General features: G+C 37.6%; 1 protein-coding gene across 1 annotated transcript; it reads left to right on the top strand.

Moving 5' to 3' along the window:
• The first annotated feature begins 14,825 nt into the window (after positions 1-14,825).
• On the top strand, positions 14,826-16,609 carry LOC123901962 (lon protease homolog 2, peroxisomal-like). The gene is made up of 3 exons (XM_045951735.1): positions 14,826-14,900; positions 15,104-15,310; positions 16,072-16,609. The coding sequence occupies exons 1-3, from the start codon at positions 14,826-14,828 to the stop codon at positions 16,105-16,107; spliced, it is 318 nt and encodes a 105-aa protein (XP_045807691.1). The 3' UTR covers positions 16,108-16,609.
• Positions 16,610-18,677: the final 2,068 nt, after the last annotated feature.

Raw genomic sequence — 18,677 nt, 5'->3', positions numbered from 1 at the left:
AAGGAAAAGGAAAAACTGTTGTGAAGAAGGGAACTTCTGAGGTAGGCGATGATATTTCTCTTTCTACTGCTAAAATTGCTAAATCTAGTAAAGGAAGTTCTAAAAGAAAGAGAAGAGACTACAAGTCTAAGTTTGCTCTGTCTATGTCTGATTTGGTTTTTGATTCGAATGTTAACACATCTGAGAAAGCAACTGAAGTAAACCCCAAAACTGTGTCTGATGTTGTTGAAACAATCGTGTCAACCGGTGATAACCCTAGTCTAGAAAAATTGGGGTCTGAAGCTGAAAAGAGAGATCTTAATTCTATGCCTGTTGAAACTGAGAAGGAAGACACTCCTACAGAGGTTGAAACGGAAACTGCTAATGAATCACCAACAATTGCTGAGATGATGGCTGAAAAATCAACTCCTGCTGTTACTGAAGAGGTTGTCATGCAAGATGTTGAGACATCCTTGAATGAGAATGAAGATGCTGGAACTGCTGAGGAAGAACCTGTGAAGGAAACTGTTGCTGAAAAGGATGTTGAGCCAACTGCCACAACATCTGAGTCCACAGATGAAGAAATTGGAACTGCTGATGAGGGTACTTCTGATGATAAAGGAGACACTCAATCTGAAGAGAGCAACCAGTCCATCCCTACAGATGAGCAAGAGGTTGAAGATGACAAGCCTGCAGAAGCTGAGAAAGAAAAGGATGTAGTAGATGTTGATAATTATGTCACCACCAAGACTGCTGAAAAATCAACTGGTGGTATAACAAAGAGATTGAGAAGCTGTACAGGGAAGGCTGTGGCCACTACAAGCAAGACTCCTACACCAAGGGTGAAAACAAAAGGTGTTGGACCAGTCAAAGGTTGGAGCAAGGTTCTCTCTCCTCCTGCCAAGAAGAAGGAAACTCTGAAGAGAAAGAAGGAGTCATCTAGTGACTCAGACTATGATGTTGCTGAAGATGTTGTTAACATCTCCTCTGCCAACCCTAAGAAGGCTACTGTGAAGAAGGTTCCTCAAGGTATTGAAGAAGCCCCCTGTGATAACATTTCCTTCCATCGTGCTGCCTTTGCACTGAGATGGGACTACATCTACCAAAGGAGATTGGCTGTTGAAAGGGAACTGACCAAAGATGCTCTCAAATGTCAAGACATCTTTGACTACATCAAGGAAGCCGGTCTGATGAAGACAGTCTGTGACTTCAGTCCCTGTTATGAGCTGCTTGTGAAAGAATTTCTGGTGAACATCCCTGAAGAATGTGATAACCCACTGAGCAAGGACTACCATAAAGTTTTTGTCAGAGGTAAATGTATCAATTTTTCTCCTGTTGTGATAAATAATTACCTAGGTAGGTCTGTAGAACCTAAGGCTGAATTAGAAGTTGCTAATGATGTTGTGAGTGCTGAGATAACTGGTGGTAAGGTTAAGGTCTGGCCTACAAAGAAGCTGATACCCACGAGCAAATTAAATGTCAAATATGCCATCCTCAATAGGATAGGGTCAACCAATTGGGTACCAACTAAGCATGCAACCAATGTTGCTACAAACCTGGGTAGATTTATATATGCTGTAGGAACCAAGGTTGACTATGACTATGGAACCTTTATTTTTGATCAAACCATTAAGCATATTAGATCAACTGCTGTGAAGATGCCAATAGCATTTCCATCACTATTATGTGGAATCATTTTGGCCCAGTATCCAGAAATCAAGGCTGTGACTGACACTCCCAAGAAAAGGGAATCTGGTTTTACTTTTCATCATAAGCTCTTTGGTAATCACAATGTTACTGACCATGTTGGGACATCTGCTGCTGGAGCTGGTGTTATGACCAAAAGGGAGATTATTGCTGGTTTGAAAGTTCAATGTCAGGACATTGATAAACAGCAGGCTGAGCTTGAGGAAAGGAAGAAAGTGTTTTTAAAGATGATTGAAGGATTGGAAGCTGATGAGGTACCTGTCAAAGCTAGTGCAAATGTGGCTGCTACAGGTGATCAAAACAATGCAGATGAGGATGAAGGTTATGCTACTGCTACAGATGAGGATGAAGCCTCTGACAGTAGTGATGATGAATGATTTTGTAATCTGTTTAATGTTTTACTGCACTTTGTTATTTGGTTTATGGGTGTTTGTGCCCTGGATTTTAGCACCTTCTGAGTGCATGGTCTGTACTTTAAATTCTGCACTTTGATACTTTTACTTTCCTGTTTTGGCACATTTTGTGGCTAAAAAGGGGGAGTAGCATTTTGGTTTGTTTGTTTCTGCTACATGCTGTTGTGTCTTTTGTTATGACATGTTTTTAAGTAGCAGTAAGCAAGTATTCAGGGGGAGTAAAATTTTGATTACCCTGAGATGATGCACAAGCTGATGAAGTTAGGGGGAGTTTGCTACTGAATGGATGCTGCCCTGATTGGACGAACATGTGCTAGGAGATGTGCTCCCATATGTCACAACATCTTTGATGACATATGATATATGTTTTGCTCTGATACCACGTTTTATTTTGCTCGAGGCTAATTGATGATAACTCCGCTGCTGCTGCCTCTGATGCATATATTTTCACCTATGTGAAATTTTGTTTAACTGATGCTCTAACATTCCTTCTTTTGTGTGACCATGGTGATTTGAAGGATTGCGCTCTTTATATCTCTCAAAGGTAATGGCCTGAAATTGTTTTAGCCAAAAATTGCCAAAGGGGGAGATTGTTGGATATTTGAATTGGCTTAATTTTGCTAAAACAAATATACTAACAAGATGTTGGAAAACATGTTACAACATCATATTTATTCAAGGAAATCTCGCGCATTTATGAGAGCATCTGCTATATATGGAAATCCACTTAAAGAGCACGCTCAATGGAGATTTGATCCGATCAGGAGTTTTTAAGGATAAGACAAAGTTAATGAAATAGCTGGATGACTTATCCTGTCATAAAAAGTCCTTTAAACATTTATGGAAAGTCTTGATATATCCTTAATGAAGATTGATAAAGTATCAAATCATCCTTTATGATTCTCAAGGAGCGTCTGAGCATTTGTGAAGAAAGAGGAGCGTGCCTAATCATTATATATACGAAGACCAAGCTCAAGAATATACATCTCATTGAAAAATATTAGTTCACATATTGAGTCTTTGTTGAGTCTTTTATTATTTGATTGTAATTCTTGCTTGTGGATTCTATAACACGAGTTAAGAAGTAAGTTTATTATTTTAAGGTTACTCCTAAGCTTTGAAGTACGGAGTTTACCATGTGTGATTCACTTGAAGCTTTTAAGCAAAAGTGAAGTGTTGTCTTGACAAGTTGTCACCACATCTTTCCAAACATTGTATAATCAACACAGGTTGTGTTGTGTGAGTGGAAGTGAGATGGGATCTCATGTCTAGGAGTTCCTAGGCAGAAGTTGCATAAGTAGTGTCGAGGTTATAAGGCGTAAACCAGGGTTTGCTGGAGGTCTTAGTGTAAGGCGTAAATCCTAGGGTTTGCTGGAGGTCTTAGTAACTAGAGCTATTAGTGGATTTCCTTCCTGGATTGGTATCCCCCAGAGTAGGCAGTTGGCTGAACTGGGTTAACAATTACTTGTGTCATTTATTTATTTTCTGTCAGCTTTTTATATGTTATATAAGATGTGCCAACAATAGAAAACAACATTATACACAAAGTAGTTGTTGGGACATCTTAGGCAACAAAATTCTAGTGATACCAGAATTTCAAATTGTTACCATTCATAAATATAAATATTATCTCACACCGCCAATTATTAGTAAAGCGAAAAAGAGAGGTTATAATCTTTTACATAATTTTATTGCTCCTGATGTATAAGCTACTGAAACAGTTCTGCTATACAGATCAAGTATTATATGAAGTGTCTTTTGCTATCACTCAAAAGTCAGCTATGATTTATACAAAAATATTCTTTTTATACACTCTTACATGCCTTGCTTAAAATATGCTAGCACCAGGAAAAATGATTATTGCTATCAACCAACGATACTGAAAACTCAATTTATTGAGAAGCACCAAAACAGTTTTTAAATATAAACAGATTGATGAAAAACAGGCATGCCTCTTAAACATAAATAAAATGCCCTTGATTGCTTTATGTGCTAACAACCTTTATTTATCCATTTTAACGAAAGACTATTTTCCAATTAACAAAATTTTATTGATGACTAAGCCTGATTTAGCAAAACTAAGCAAAACTTGCAAGTAGTAAAATACTATCAACTCAGTAGCACGACTGAGCCTGATTTAGCAATATAGAAATTAATAAAAGAAAGCTAGCACCTGATTCATCCGTCCTCAAGGACGGTGTCTCCGATTCAGCCGGCGAAGCCTTCCACCTGCCCGATTAACACCCTGGCTGACTCAGGTGTCGCTGTCGCCGAGTCGCTTTCCTTTCTCTCTGCATCGCTAACACTGATTTACTCTTTTCCGCAGCATATTTTCTTTTCTTTTCCGCGTGTTCTTTCAGCCTCAATGGCTGCGATCTGAGTCTGCAAACGCCGAATTTCCACAACGGCGGCTTGCAAAGTGTTGACACTAGAATTGTCGTTATTTCCGTGTTCTCCAGCCATGTGGAGATGTTTGATTTTTGTCTAGTTTGATGTGGTAGGCTGGGATCAAATGTTTTTACCGCAGCCCCACGGTGGGCGCCAAAATGTTCTGGTAAAAACTCAAAGGGGGTTGTATTATTGATTAAATGGTGTGATTACACTTGGTTCAATCCCAACAACCCTGGGAGTTTTATAAGTCAGAAAAAGGATTAGAACATAGGGGGTTTGTATTATTCAAGATTGATAAGGGATACAAGTATGAAAAAATTGATTAACTTTACAAGAATGAAAGAATTGTCTCTTTACAAGAATGAAAGTATGGTGATTTCTCCGAATGAGTCTCCCTGTAGAATCAGTAAAAAAAATCCTCTCTTTCTTCTCTTGAAACAGACCCTATTTATAGGCAAAAAATCTCCTCTTGTTTCTTAAGTAACTGCCTTGCTTGGAGAGGAAGTCATGGGTAGTGGGTGGTTTATTTTCCTTCTTCTCCAAGCTTCTTCCTTCTTCTCCAAGTTTCTTCCTTCTTCTCCAAGTCATGGTGGATCATGCTTATCATGTGTTTTTCATGGTTGTTTTCATGCTTCTCCTTTAGATGCTCCCATTGGGCTTTTTCGTATTGGGCCTTAACAAATCACACCCTGGTCCATGGCCCGGTACACATGTTCTGGTAAAAACTCAAAGGGGGTTGTATTATTGATTAAATGGTGTGATTACACTTGGTTCAATCCCAACAACCCTGGGAGTTTTATAAGTCAGAAAAAGGATTAGAACATAGGGGGTTTGTATTATTCAAGATTGATAAGGGATACAAGTATGAAAAAATTGATTAACTTTACAAGAATGAAAGAATTGTCTCTTTACAAGAATGAAAGTATGGTGGTTTCTCCGAATGAGTCTCCCTGTAGAATCAGTAAAAAAAATCCTCTCTTTCTTCTCTTGAAACAGACCCTATTTATAGGCAAAAAATCTCCTCTTGTTTCTTAAGTAACTGCCTTGCTTGGAGAGGAAGTCATGGGTAGTGGGTGGTTTATTTTCCTTCTTCTCCAAGCTTCTTCCTTCTTCTCCAAGTTTCTTCCTTCTTCTCCAAGTCATGGTGGATCATGCTTATCATGTGTTTTTCATGGTTGTTTTCATGCTTCTCCTTTAGATGCTCCCATTGGGCTTTTTCGTATTGGGCCTTAACAAATCACACCCTGGTCCATGGCCCGGTACACAGCCCCCCAAGCACGAGGCTTCAAGAAGGCGAAGTGCTTTTGAATGAAGTAACTTGGCGATTATTATGTCTCGGCGTGGTTCTATGTCGCCTATTTGTTGCTGACTCATACTCTTTGTTTGCTTGTCGCCTTGTCCTTCCTTTTGTTGTTTATATTTCTTAGATAATTTGTACGCCCTTCTATGACTTTTGAATATCTTGATGTATGCCATTTGTGGCTTTGAATATTGTTGTCATTGTTTCTTGGTGACTTTGAGCAAGTTGGCAAGTCGCCCTTCCTCTTTTTTCATTGTATTTGCATTTTCAAGTCAGCGTTGTCACCAATCTCGCCTCTTCATCTTTCGCGGATCGCCTTTCCTTCTTGGAAACGAATTGAAACTTTGTGGCTAGTCACTTTGTTAGTCTGTGCTTCTGCTTCTTCTACTCGACATACGTTTCTTATTTTCTTTTGACATTCTATATTTGAAGATTGTAAGTAGTCTAGCGTAATATGTCTCGCCACTTCTTTGTTGTAGTTGATTTTCGTACTGTCAGGTTTGCACGCCTTATTTTGTAACTATTGTTTCTTTGGAGATTTAGAAAGAATTGGCGCTGCTCGGAGTCGCCCTTCCACTGTACTTTGTGTTTGGTGTTGAAAATAATCTCGCCTTTGAAATTTTTAACTTTGCACCTGCAATGTCTTTAGCACCTTAAATATAATTATATATCATTTATGAATAACTTTATACCTGTTGCCTTTTTGGCGATTGTAGCTGGTATGGCGATATGTCGCCTTGTTTCGCTGCATGACGAGCGATTTGGTTGTGTCCTTCTTGCTTTTGGAATTTTATGACTTGACGTTATGGTGAATCGCCTTGTTTTGACTGTGTGTAAGCTTTTCCTGTTGGTGGTGTTGATAATCTTGCCTTTCTTCGCTGTATATTTTCTGTTTCTGACGCCCCCTACGGGTGATGCCAGGGCCTTTCAACCTTGTTTTATTTTCTGTTTTTGACGTCCCCTACGGGTGACGCCAGGGCCTTTCAACCTTGTTTTATTTTCTGTTTTTGACGTCCCCTACGGGTGACGCCAGGGCCTTTCAACCTTGATTTAATTTCTGTTTCTGACGCCCCCTACGGGTGACGCCAAGGCCTCTCAACCCAGATTTAATTTCTGTTTCTGACGCCCCCTACGGGTGACGCCAAGGCCTCTCAACCCTGATTTAATTTCTGTTTCTGACGCCCCCTACGGGTGACGCCAAGGCCTCTCAACCCTGATTTAATTTCTGTTTCTGACGCCCCCTACGGGTGACGCCAAGGCCTCTCAACCCTGATTTAATTTCTGTTTCTGACGCCCCCTACGGGTGACGCCAAGGCCTCTCAACCCTGATTCATTTTCTTTTTTATTCAGAGCCCGTAACTTAATCAGGTTGACCTTGATTGACGTAAATATTTTGACTGTGAAAGAAAACATGTGTAATAAAATAAAAACTACTAAAATTTTGAAATTCAATGAGCCTCGATAAAAACTTCTGTTTTCTCAAGAGAAGAGAGTGTCCCATTGCTCCTTTATTTTCTGCAAACAAGCTTTGATACATTAGAAGTTCAACAATAATAATATATGAAAAATAAGACAAACGAAAATGATACCGCCATGGGCGGTTTGTTGCGGCGCTCCTCGTCTAGCAAGAAAACCAATTATGTTTTGGCGAGGCGAGACTGAGTTCCTTTGCGGTAGTTATCGCGGAATATGCTTCAACCTGAAATATTAGTTGGCGACTTCTATCTCGCCGAGTGGCATTAATGACCAATTGCTTGTGTTTTATGATCACCTCTTGAAAAAGTGTTGCTGTCAAAGTACTTTGAACATATGTAAGAAAGACACAAATACCATTATGAAAAATGGAGTTAGAGATAGTTCAGTATCAAATAATATAACTGCTAAATTATATGTCAATTTATCTTTAGAATGACGGAATAAAAATGTGGTCACCCGAGAAGAATCATATAGAAATGAAGGTGAAAGGTACTTGTCATCATTAAATATATTGGTTAAATTAAAACATGGCAACAAGGAAATCAACCTTATCATGGTGGAAGAATTTAATTTATAGTGGATCATGGATTTAGGCAAAGGGTTCTTAGACCATTATTTATGCTCAGAAATTAAAAGAGTTATAATGAATATTGTTCTCACTTTTTGAACATAACACATAGTCAGGGCGATATTGATGTTATAATGACAGTCACCAATAGTTACAGTCTCATTAATGTTTACTCATAATCGAGAAAAGTGGACCAAATAAAAGTGGAAAGTTTAACCTGATTCCAAGCATAGTCTCTGAGACCTGAGTTGTCCATTCCGCCATGGAACAATGAAGAAGTCGACCAACTTGTTTCTTGACTCGATTAGCAGCATGACACGCCTTAGGCATCGGTCTTGATCTGATTTGGAATGTCTTACGGTTGCTCGTTGACAGCTTTTTCCTTCTTAACAGCATCCACCTCAAGATGATCATTGGTAACGGGGCACTCCACCCTTAACATAGTACTTTGTACTGGACTATGGTTATTCAAGCTTAACAAATGATCCGATAATGTTTGTGTGCTCGGTTTCATGACTTTGACGGCGATGATGTCCACGTTTGAAATGGTTACATGAGTGATTTCCTCGTAAGCATACATATTTCGTCAAATGTCAATGAATATGTAAACAAATAAATATGTAGATTCAAATATATCCAATTTCAAATAAAATTGGGGATGTACATATGAATTAACTAAATGTGCTATTCATTCATTGAAATAGGTAAGCACTATATCTTTAGTCTTGAGTTTTTAAACTGGACACTACTTAGGTGCTCTATCACCTAAGATTATCTTTCAATTGTTACCATTCATAAATATAAATATTATCTCACACCGCCAATTATTAGTAAAGCGAAAAAGAGAGGTTATAATCTTTTACATAATTTTATTGCTCCTGATGTATAAGCTACTGAAACAGTTCTGCTATACAGATCAAGTATTATATGAAGTGTCTTTTGCTATCACTCAAAAGTCAGCTATGATTTATACAAAAATATTCTTTTTATACACTCTTACATGCCTTGCTTAAAATATGCTAGCACCAGGAAAAATGATTATTGCTATCAACCAACGATACTGAAAACTCAATTTATTGAGAAGCACCAAAACAGTTTTTAAATATAAACAGATTGATGAAAAACAGGCATGCCTCTTAAACATAAATAAAATGCCCTTGATTGCTTTATGTGCTAACAACCTTTATTTATCCATTTTAACGAAAGACTATTTTCCAATTAACAAAATTTTATTGATGACTAAGCCTGATTTAGCAAAACTAAGCAAAACTTGCAAGTAGTAAAATACTATCAACTCAGTAGCACGACTGAGCCTGATTTAGCAATATAGAAATTAATAAAAGAAAGCTAGCACCTGATTCATCCGTCCTCAAGGACGGTGTCTCCGATTCAGCCGGCGAAGCCTTCCACCTGCCCGATTAACACCCTGGCTGACTCAGGTGTCGCTGTCGCCGAGTCGCTTTCCTTTCTCTCTGCATCGCTAACACTGATTTACTCTTTTCCGCAGCATATTTTCTTTTCTTTTCCGCGTGTTCTTTCAGCCTCAATGGCTGCGATCTGAGTCTGCAAACGCCGAATTTCCACAACGGCGGCTTGCAAAGTGTTGACACTAGAATTGTCGTTATTTCCGTGTTCTCCAGCCATGTGGAGATGTTTGATTTTTGTCTAGTTTGATGTGGTAGGCTGGGATCAAATGTTTTTACCGCAGCCCCACGGTGGGCGCCAAAATGTTCTGGTAAAAACTCAAAGGGGGTTGTATTATTGATTAAATGGTGTGATTACACTTGGTTCAATCCCAACAACCCTGGGAGTTTTATAAGTCAGAAAAAGGATTAGAACATAGGGGGTTTGTATTATTCAAGATTGATAAGGGATACAAGTATGAAAAAATTGATTAACTTTACAAGAATGAAAGAATTGTCTCTTTACAAGAATGAAAGTATGGTGATTTCTCCGAATGAGTCTCCCTGTAGAATCAGTAAAAAAAATCCTCTCTTTCTTCTCTTGAAACAGACCCTATTTATAGGCAAAAAATCTCCTCTTGTTTCTTAAGTAACTGCCTTGCTTGGAGAGGAAGTCATGGGTAGTGGGTGGTTTATTTTCCTTCTTCTCCAAGCTTCTTCCTTCTTCTCCAAGTTTCTTCCTTCTTCTCCAAGTCATGGTGGATCATGCTTATCATGTGTTTTTCATGGTTGTTTTCATGCTTCTCCTTTAGATGCTCCCATTGGGCTTTTTCGTATTGGGCCTTAACAAATCACACCCTGGTCCATGGCCCGGTACACATGTTCTGGTAAAAACTCAAAGGGGGTTGTATTATTGATTAAATGGTGTGATTACACTTGGTTCAATCCCAACAACCCTGGGAGTTTTATAAGTCAGAAAAAGGATTAGAACATAGGGGGTTTGTATTATTCAAGATTGATAAGGGATACAAGTATGAAAAAATTGATTAACTTTACAAGAATGAAAGAATTGTCTCTTTACAAGAATGAAAGTATGGTGGTTTCTCCGAATGAGTCTCCCTGTAGAATCAGTAAAAAAAATCCTCTCTTTCTTCTCTTGAAACAGACCCTATTTATAGGCAAAAAATCTCCTCTTGTTTCTTAAGTAACTGCCTTGCTTGGAGAGGAAGTCATGGGTAGTGGGTGGTTTATTTTCCTTCTTCTCCAAGCTTCTTCCTTCTTCTCCAAGTTTCTTCCTTCTTCTCCAAGTCATGGTGGATCATGCTTATCATGTGTTTTTCATGGTTGTTTTCATGCTTCTCCTTTAGATGCTCCCATTGGGCTTTTTCGTATTGGGCCTTAACAAATCACACCCTGGTCCATGGCCCGGTACACATGTTCTGGTAAAAACTCAAAGGGGGTTGTATTATTGATTAAATGGTGTGATTACACTTGGTTCAATCCCAACAACCCTGGGAGTTTTATAAGTCAGAAAAAGGATTAGAACATAGGGGGTTTGTATTATTCAAGATTGATAAGGGATACAAGTATGAAAAAATTGATTAACTTTACAAGAATGAAAGAATTGTCTCTTTACAAGAATGAAAGTATGGCGGTTTCTCCGAATGAGTCTCCCTGTAGAATCAGTAAAAAAAATCCTCTCTTTCTTCTCTTGAAACAGACCCTATTTATAGGCAAAAAATCTCCTCTTGTTTCTTAAGTAACTGCCTTGCTTGGAGAGGAAGTCATGGGTAGTGGGTGGTTTATTTTCCTTCTTCTCCAAGCTTCTTCCTTCTTCTCCAAGTTTCTTCCTTCTTCTCCAAGTCATGGTGGATCATGCTTATCATGTGTTTTTCATGGTTGTTTTCATGCTTCTCCTTTAGATGCTCCCATTGGGCTTTTTCGTATTGGGCCTTAACAAATCACACCCTGGTCCATGGCCCGGTACACAGCCCCCCAAGCACGAGGCTTCAAGAAGGCGAAGTGCTTTTGAATGAAGTAACTTGGCGATTATTATGTCTCGGCGTGGTTCTATGTCGCCTATTTGTTGCTGACTCATACTCTTTGTTTGCTTGTCGCCTTGTCCTTCCTTTTGTTGTTTATATTTCTTAGATAATTTGTACGCCCTTCTATGACTTTTGAATATCTTGATGTATGCCATTTGTGGCTTTGAATATTGTTGTCATTGTTTCTTGGTGACTTTGAGCAAGTTGGCAAGTCGCCCTTCCTCTTTTTTCATTGTATTTGCATTTTCAAGTCAGCGTTGTCACCAATCTCGCCTCTTCATCTTTCGCGGATCGCCTTTCCTTCTTGGAAACGAATTGAAACTTTGTGGCTAGTCACTTTGTTAGTCTGTGCTTCTGCTTCTTCTACTCGACATACGTTTCTTATTTTCTTTTGACATTCTATATTTGAAGATTGTAAGTAGTCTAGCGTAATATGTCTCGCCACTTCTTTGTTGTAGTTGATTTTCGTACTGTCAGGTTTGCACGCCTTATTTTGTAACTATTGTTTCTTTGGAGATTTAGAAAGAATTGGCGCTGCTCGGAGTCGCCCTTCCACTGTACTTTGTGTTTGGTGTTGAAAATAATCTCGCCTTTGAAATTTTTAACTTTGCACCTGCAATGTCTTTAGCACCTTAAATATAATTATATATCATTTATGAATAACTTTATACCTGTTGCCTTTTTGGCGATTGTAGCTGGTATGGCGATATGTCGCCTTGTTTCGCTGCATGACGAGCGATTTGGTTGTGTCCTTCTTGCTTTTGGAATTTTATGACTTGACGTTATGGTGAATCGCCTTGTTTTGACTGTGTGTAAGCTTTTCCTGTTGGTGGTGTTGATAATCTTGCCTTTCTTCGCTGTATATTTTCTGTTTCTGACGCCCCCTACGGGTGATGCCAGGGCCTTTCAACCTTGTTTTATTTTCTGTTTTTGACGTCCCCTACGGGTGACGCCAGGGCCTTTCAACCTTGTTTTATTTTCTGTTTTTGACGTCCCCTACGGGTGACGCCAGGGCCTTTCAACCTTGATTTAATTTCTGTTTCTGACGCCCCCTACGGGTGACGCCAAGGCCTCTCAACCCAGATTTAATTTCTGTTTCTGACGCCCCCTACGGGTGACGCCAAGGCCTCTCAACCCTGATTTAATTTCTGTTTCTGACGCCCCCTACGGGTGACGCCAAGGCCTCTCAACCCTGATTTAATTTCTGTTTCTGACGCCCCCTACGGGTGACGCCAAGGCCTCTCAACCCTGATTTAATTTCTGTTTCTGACGCCCCCTACGGGTGACGCCAAGGCCTCTCAACCCTGATTCATTTTCTTTTTTATTCAGAGCCCGTAACTTAATCAGGTTGACCTTGATTGACGTAAATATTTTGACTGTGAAAGAAAACATGTGTAATAAAATAAAAACTACTAAAATTTTGAAATTCAATGAGCCTCGATAAAAACTTCTGTTTTCTCAAGAGAAGAGAGTGTCCCATTGCTCCTTTATTTTCTGCAAACAAGCTTTGATACATTAGAAGTTCAACAATAATAATATATGAAAAATAAGACAAACGAAAATGATACCGCCATGGGCGGTTTGTTGCGGCGCTCCTCGTCTAGCAAGAAAACCAATTATGTTTTGGCGAGGCGAGACTGAGTTCCTTTGCGGTAGTTATCGCGGAATATGCTTCAACCTGAAATATCACTAGTACAAATATGACATATTACTAAAGAGTTTTACATCAGTGGAAGAGATGTCAGATGTGAAAAGTAATATGGAGTACTCTTTACATCTGGTTTCAATTGTACTTGATGTGAAAAATACATAGACAAAACTTATTACATCTGATCAAAATATCCCCAGATGAAAAGCTAAACGCGGTGGCAATACTGTAATTATGGTGAAAATTGTCTAAAATATGTTTACATCTGGCCCATTATATGCTTTGATGTAAAACGTCTTAAATGTAATTTTTTATTTTATTTGAACGGAAATTAATATAAACTTCACACAAAAAAAAAAAAAACTAGAACTCGTTCTCTCTCTCACACTCTCTCGAACCCTAGATTTCCCTCAAAACAAAACCCAGATCCTCTTCCCTGCCATAATTTTTCTTCGCCCTAGCTCTTCTTCGCCTTTGTTCGTCTTCGTCGTAGCTTCTGCCACCGCAGTTCCTTTTGTCGCCGCCATATCTCTTCCTCAACGAAGGTTTCACCGCTCTCTCTTTCTCTCCCTCTCTCCCTGTGTCTTCAATTTTTAATTATGTTAATTTTTGTCTTCCATTTATGGAATCTTCTCTTGTTAATTTCTGGATTCTTCTCTTGTTTGATTTTGAGTTTATGTGTTCAATTTCCATTTCCATATTCTATAATTTAGGGCTTTTGAGTTCAGTGGTATAACATTGTTCTATTTGTGTTCAATTTGTATCCATTAATCTAGGTTTTTGAGTTTAGTGGTATTGTTCAATTTTATTATCCTCTGCCTTAGTTTGCAGTTTATATAGATCTAGGTATGTCTGTGCCTGCTTTACTGTTAATTGTGATTTTAACAAGTTTTATTATCATTGTGTGTTTTAATTTCTCTAATTTATACAGGGTAGCAATACTCTATTTTCACTTCTCATAAACCCATAGTGCTATCTCAAAGTTTTTTATGCTAAGGAAGTGTCAACTTGGTAGGAAGTGTCAACTTTGTCTTGCTGGATTTCTTCACATAATTGAGGCTCTTGCAGGTATACTTAAAAATCATATATGTGGTTGTTGGTTTTTCAAAATTACTATTGTAATTCCTATAGTTATATAGTTATATAGTTATATTTTTCTCCCAAAATCACAGAATCTATGAGACTTCTCAAACTCTTGCGATTCTCCATCAATTCTTCACGGAGCATTTGTGACGATCTTCAAAAACTCTCGTGATTCTTCGATGGGAAGACATAACTCTTGGTGTCCTTCCTTTCCAATCGAATTCACTCATTAACAATTATATAATATATTACTAGATTGTTATAGAATATTATAAATGAGTCAGTTTTGTTTTATATTTTTTCTCATTATTGAGCCTAATTATGATTAAGTTTGTTTCTCATCCTTCCCCTTTTTCAATATTGAATAATTGTTTTTCCTGTTTAGTTAAATATTGGTTATATTGCCTCATGCTACGCTTGAAAATATAAAAGTTTTCGGGGCGCAGCGCCAAGGCACGGGCAATATTTATTGCGTTTATGGGACTTTCCAACACCACTTGCTCAAATCTACCCCTAAATTAATATTGTGTAGGTAATTATCTTAGTCTTAAAGTTGTCATCACTTGTAGTTAGACTTAGATGATTCCGTGATATATACTACATTTAGCTATTAGGTGATTATCACAGTTTGTCTTAGGAGGGAAACTGACAGTAGCATAGATTTTCTGATTTCCTTCACAGCAGTAATACACTAGTTATATGTTAAATAGTTATATGTTATACCAGATATTGTCATTATCAAAGTGATTATACCACCTCGTAGAGACAATCAGTTCATTTTACTATAATTGTTCTCTCAGGAGGCTTAAAAAATGCAGCCTCAGCAACCTGGGTATAACAGTTCGCGAGTTTACCTTGATCTTCTTGCCGATCTGCCCTGGCAGAAGGCCAGCGACGAGATTGAAATGGACTTAAGAGCTGCATAAAAGCGACTGGACAGTGATCACTATGGTTTAGTGAAGGTCAAACAAAGAATTATTGAATACCTAGCAGTTCGCAAGGTTGCTAAATACTCTGTTACTGTGCCTGTCAGTATCTACTGGATTGTAAAATTTAACGTGTTTCTAATTTTAGTGTTTATGCATCACAGCTTAAACCAGATGCAAGGGGTCCAGTGCTGTGCTTTGTTGGGCCACCAGGTGTCGGGAAAACATCATTGGCATCTTCTATTGCTGCTGCTTTGGGAAGAAAGTTTATCTGCATATCCCCTGGTGGAGTCAAGGATGAGGCCGATATTAGAGGACATAGAAGAACATATGTTGGAAGCATGCCTGGACGGCTTATAGATGGATTAAAGGTTAAATTGCACTTTATAAATTTTGATAATTGCATGCCTGGACAGCGGCTTACCTATGAAATATTGATGTTTTCATTCTCACTTTTTGCTTTGTTCTGATTTTTTTTTTTTGTTGTTATTTTTAGAGGATTATGGTTTCTGCAAAGGTGTAGGGAGGGACAACAATTACTATAAGATAATTGCAAATAGAATTTCATGCATGTCCATTATATGTATGATAAAATTTTAGCGTCATTAACTTTGTTGTAATGTTCTGCAATGATTCTGACTTATTTAGTTTGTTTTTTGCTTCCTCCATTTTTGTTTCCCCTTGCAGGTCTCTATAGTTATAACTTATAACTTATTATCATGCATTCATAAGACTTAATGTGTCAATTTGATTAATGTGTCAATTTTTTGTTTGTTAAGACTTAAGAATGCATACCTTACCTATTGGATTCTGTTTGTTTTAAACTTTGAATGTTCTCAACTCTAAGATGGATCCTTAATAAGACTTAAGAATGCATACCTACTGCATTTTGTTCTTTATTTGCAATCCCCTGGTGTGTGTCTGTGTTCATTATTTGCAATCCCCTGATAATTTTTTTAAAGGAATGATAGGTTATATTTCCTTAAAATTTTAGCTTCATTTTGTGTGTTTATTGACAGGCCTAAAGTGTTAGCTTCTAACTATCATAATTGTGACCTTCATGCTATCAGTTTAAAATTAGATGATTATATATTGTAGAAGTTTATTCATGGATATATGGTTGCATTTGCAGACTTGGGTTAGTTCAATTGAGGCTGCTCAACAATAAATATCATAATTTCCAGGAAGTTTGGATTACCGTGTTACGGAGGAAATTTTGATGGATCGCGTAGCTACCAATATGCATGAAGCATGCCTGCAGATTGACAAAGAATGCAGGTTAGTGTAAAAGTTGTTTGGTCTCTCCTGCTGCAGCCTTTTGTTTCTAGTTCCATTTCTTTATTCATCAAGTTATTGAACATGAGTGTGGATGTTAGAGTTTCACAAAAGTATTTGTAAAACTGAAGCAATCAAAATCATGATACCTCTCTTTTATTCATCAGGTTCTTTAGGAAGTGTATTGTGATTTTGTTAGTTTTATATGTGTAATTACTTATTGATTAATCAAAAGCATGATATTCATCGGGTTTGTGATTTTGTAAAACTAAAAATATTTGCAGTATCATGTTCTTGATTTTTAATTTAGGATTGGATGTATCAGTTCTTGATTATTGTATGTTGTGAAGTTATGTTTTGGATGCTGGCCTGTGGGTTGGATTTTAAAAAACAAAAATGCAAGATTTTTAATTTTTTTTTATAAAAAAGTGACGATTTTACATCTGTGGAAAGCTTGGCCATACGAAACAGAGGTAAAAAGTGTTGATTTTACATCTGGCGTAAGTCAGATGTAAAACGCGTAAACTTACTACTTCTCGTGCGTCTACATCTGACAGGCTTCAGATGTAAAATGGGTTTTTGGCCAGATGTAAAAAGTGTTTTCTGTACTAGTGTATTAGTTGGCGACTTCTATCTCGCCGAGTGGCATTAATGACCAATTGCTTGTGTTTTATGATCACCTCTTGAAAAAGTGTTGCTGTCAAAGTACTTTGAACATATGTAAGAAAGACACAAATAGCATTATGAAAAATGGAGTTAGAGATAGTTCAGTATCAAATAATATAACTGCTAAATTATATGTCAATTTATCTTTAGAATGACGGAATAAAAATGTGGTCACCCGAGAAGAATCATATAGAAATGAAGGTGAAAGGTACTTGTCATCATTAAATATATTGGTTAAATTAAAACATGGCAACAAGGAAATCAACCTTATCATGGTGGAAGAATTTAATTTATAGTGGATCATGGATTTAGGCAAAGGGTTCTTAGACCATTATTTATGCTCAGAAATTAAAAGAGTTATAATGAATATTGTTCTCACTTTTTGAACATAACACATAGTCAGGGCGATATTGATGTTATAATGACAGTCACCAATAGTTACAGTCTCATTAATGTTTACTCATAATCGAGAAAAGTGGACCAAATAAAAGTGGAAAGTTTAACCTGATTCCAAGCATAGTCTCTGAGACCTGAGTTGTCCATTCCGCCATGGAACAATGAAGAAGTCGACCAACTTGTTTCTTGACTCGATTAGCAGCATGACACGCCTTAGGCATCGGTCTTGATCTGATTTGGAATGTCTTACGGTTGCTCGTTGACAGCTTTTTCCTTCTTAACAGCATCCACCTCAAGATGATCATTGGTAACGGGGCACTCCACCCTTAACATAGTACTTTGTACTGGACTATGGTTATTCAAGCTTAACAAATGATCCGATAATGTTTGTGTGCTCGGTTTCATGACTTTGACGGCGATGATGTCCACGTTTGAAATGGTTACATGAGTGATTTCCTCGTAAGCATACATATTTCGTCAAATGTCAATGAATATGTAAACAAATAAATATGTAGATTCAAATATATCCAATTTCAAATAAAATTGGGGATGTACATATGAATTAACTAAATGTGCTATTCATTCATTGAAATAGGTAAGCACTATATCTTTAGTCTTGAGTTTTTAAACTGGACACTACTTAGGTGCTCTATCACCTAAGATTATCTTTCAATTGTTACCATTCATAAATATAAATATTATCTCACACCGCCAATTATTAGTAAAGCGAAAAAGAGAGGTTATAATCTTTTACATAATTTTATTGCTCCTGATGTATAAGCTACTGAAACAGTTCTGCTATACAGATCAAGTATTATATGAAGTGTCTTTTGCTATCACTCAAAAGTCAGCTATGATTTATACAAAAATATTCTTTTTATACACTCTTACATGCCTTGCTTAAAATATGCTAGCACCAGGAAAAATGATTATTGCTATCAACCAACGATACTGAAAACTCAATTTATTGAGAAGCACCAAAACAGTTTTTAAATATAAACAGATTGATGAAAAACAGGCATGCCTCTTAAACATAAATAAAATGCCCTTGATTGCTTTATGTGCTAACAACCTTTATTTATCCATTTTAACGAAAGACTATTTTCCAATTAACAAAATTTTATTGATGACTAAGCCTGATTTAGCAAAACTAAGCAAAACTTGCAAGTAGTAAAATACTATCAACTCAGTAGCACGACTGAGCCTGATTTAGCAATATAGAAATTAATAAAAGAAAGCTAGCACCTGATTCATCCGTCCTCAAGGACGGTGTCTCCGATTCAGCCGGCGAAGCCTTCCACCTGCCCGATTAACACCCTGGCTGACTCAGGTGTCGCTGTCGCCGAGTCGCTTTCCTTTCTCTCTGCATCGCTAACACTGATTTACTCTTTTCCGCAGCAT

Source organism: Trifolium pratense, unplaced genomic scaffold (genome assembly GCF_020283565.1).
Source record: "Trifolium pratense cultivar HEN17-A07 unplaced genomic scaffold, ARS_RC_1.1 scaffold_89, whole genome shotgun sequence".
NCBI lineage: Eukaryota > Viridiplantae > Streptophyta > Magnoliopsida > Fabales > Fabaceae > Trifolium > Trifolium pratense.
This window is presented reverse-complemented; position numbering and strand designations above follow the sequence as displayed.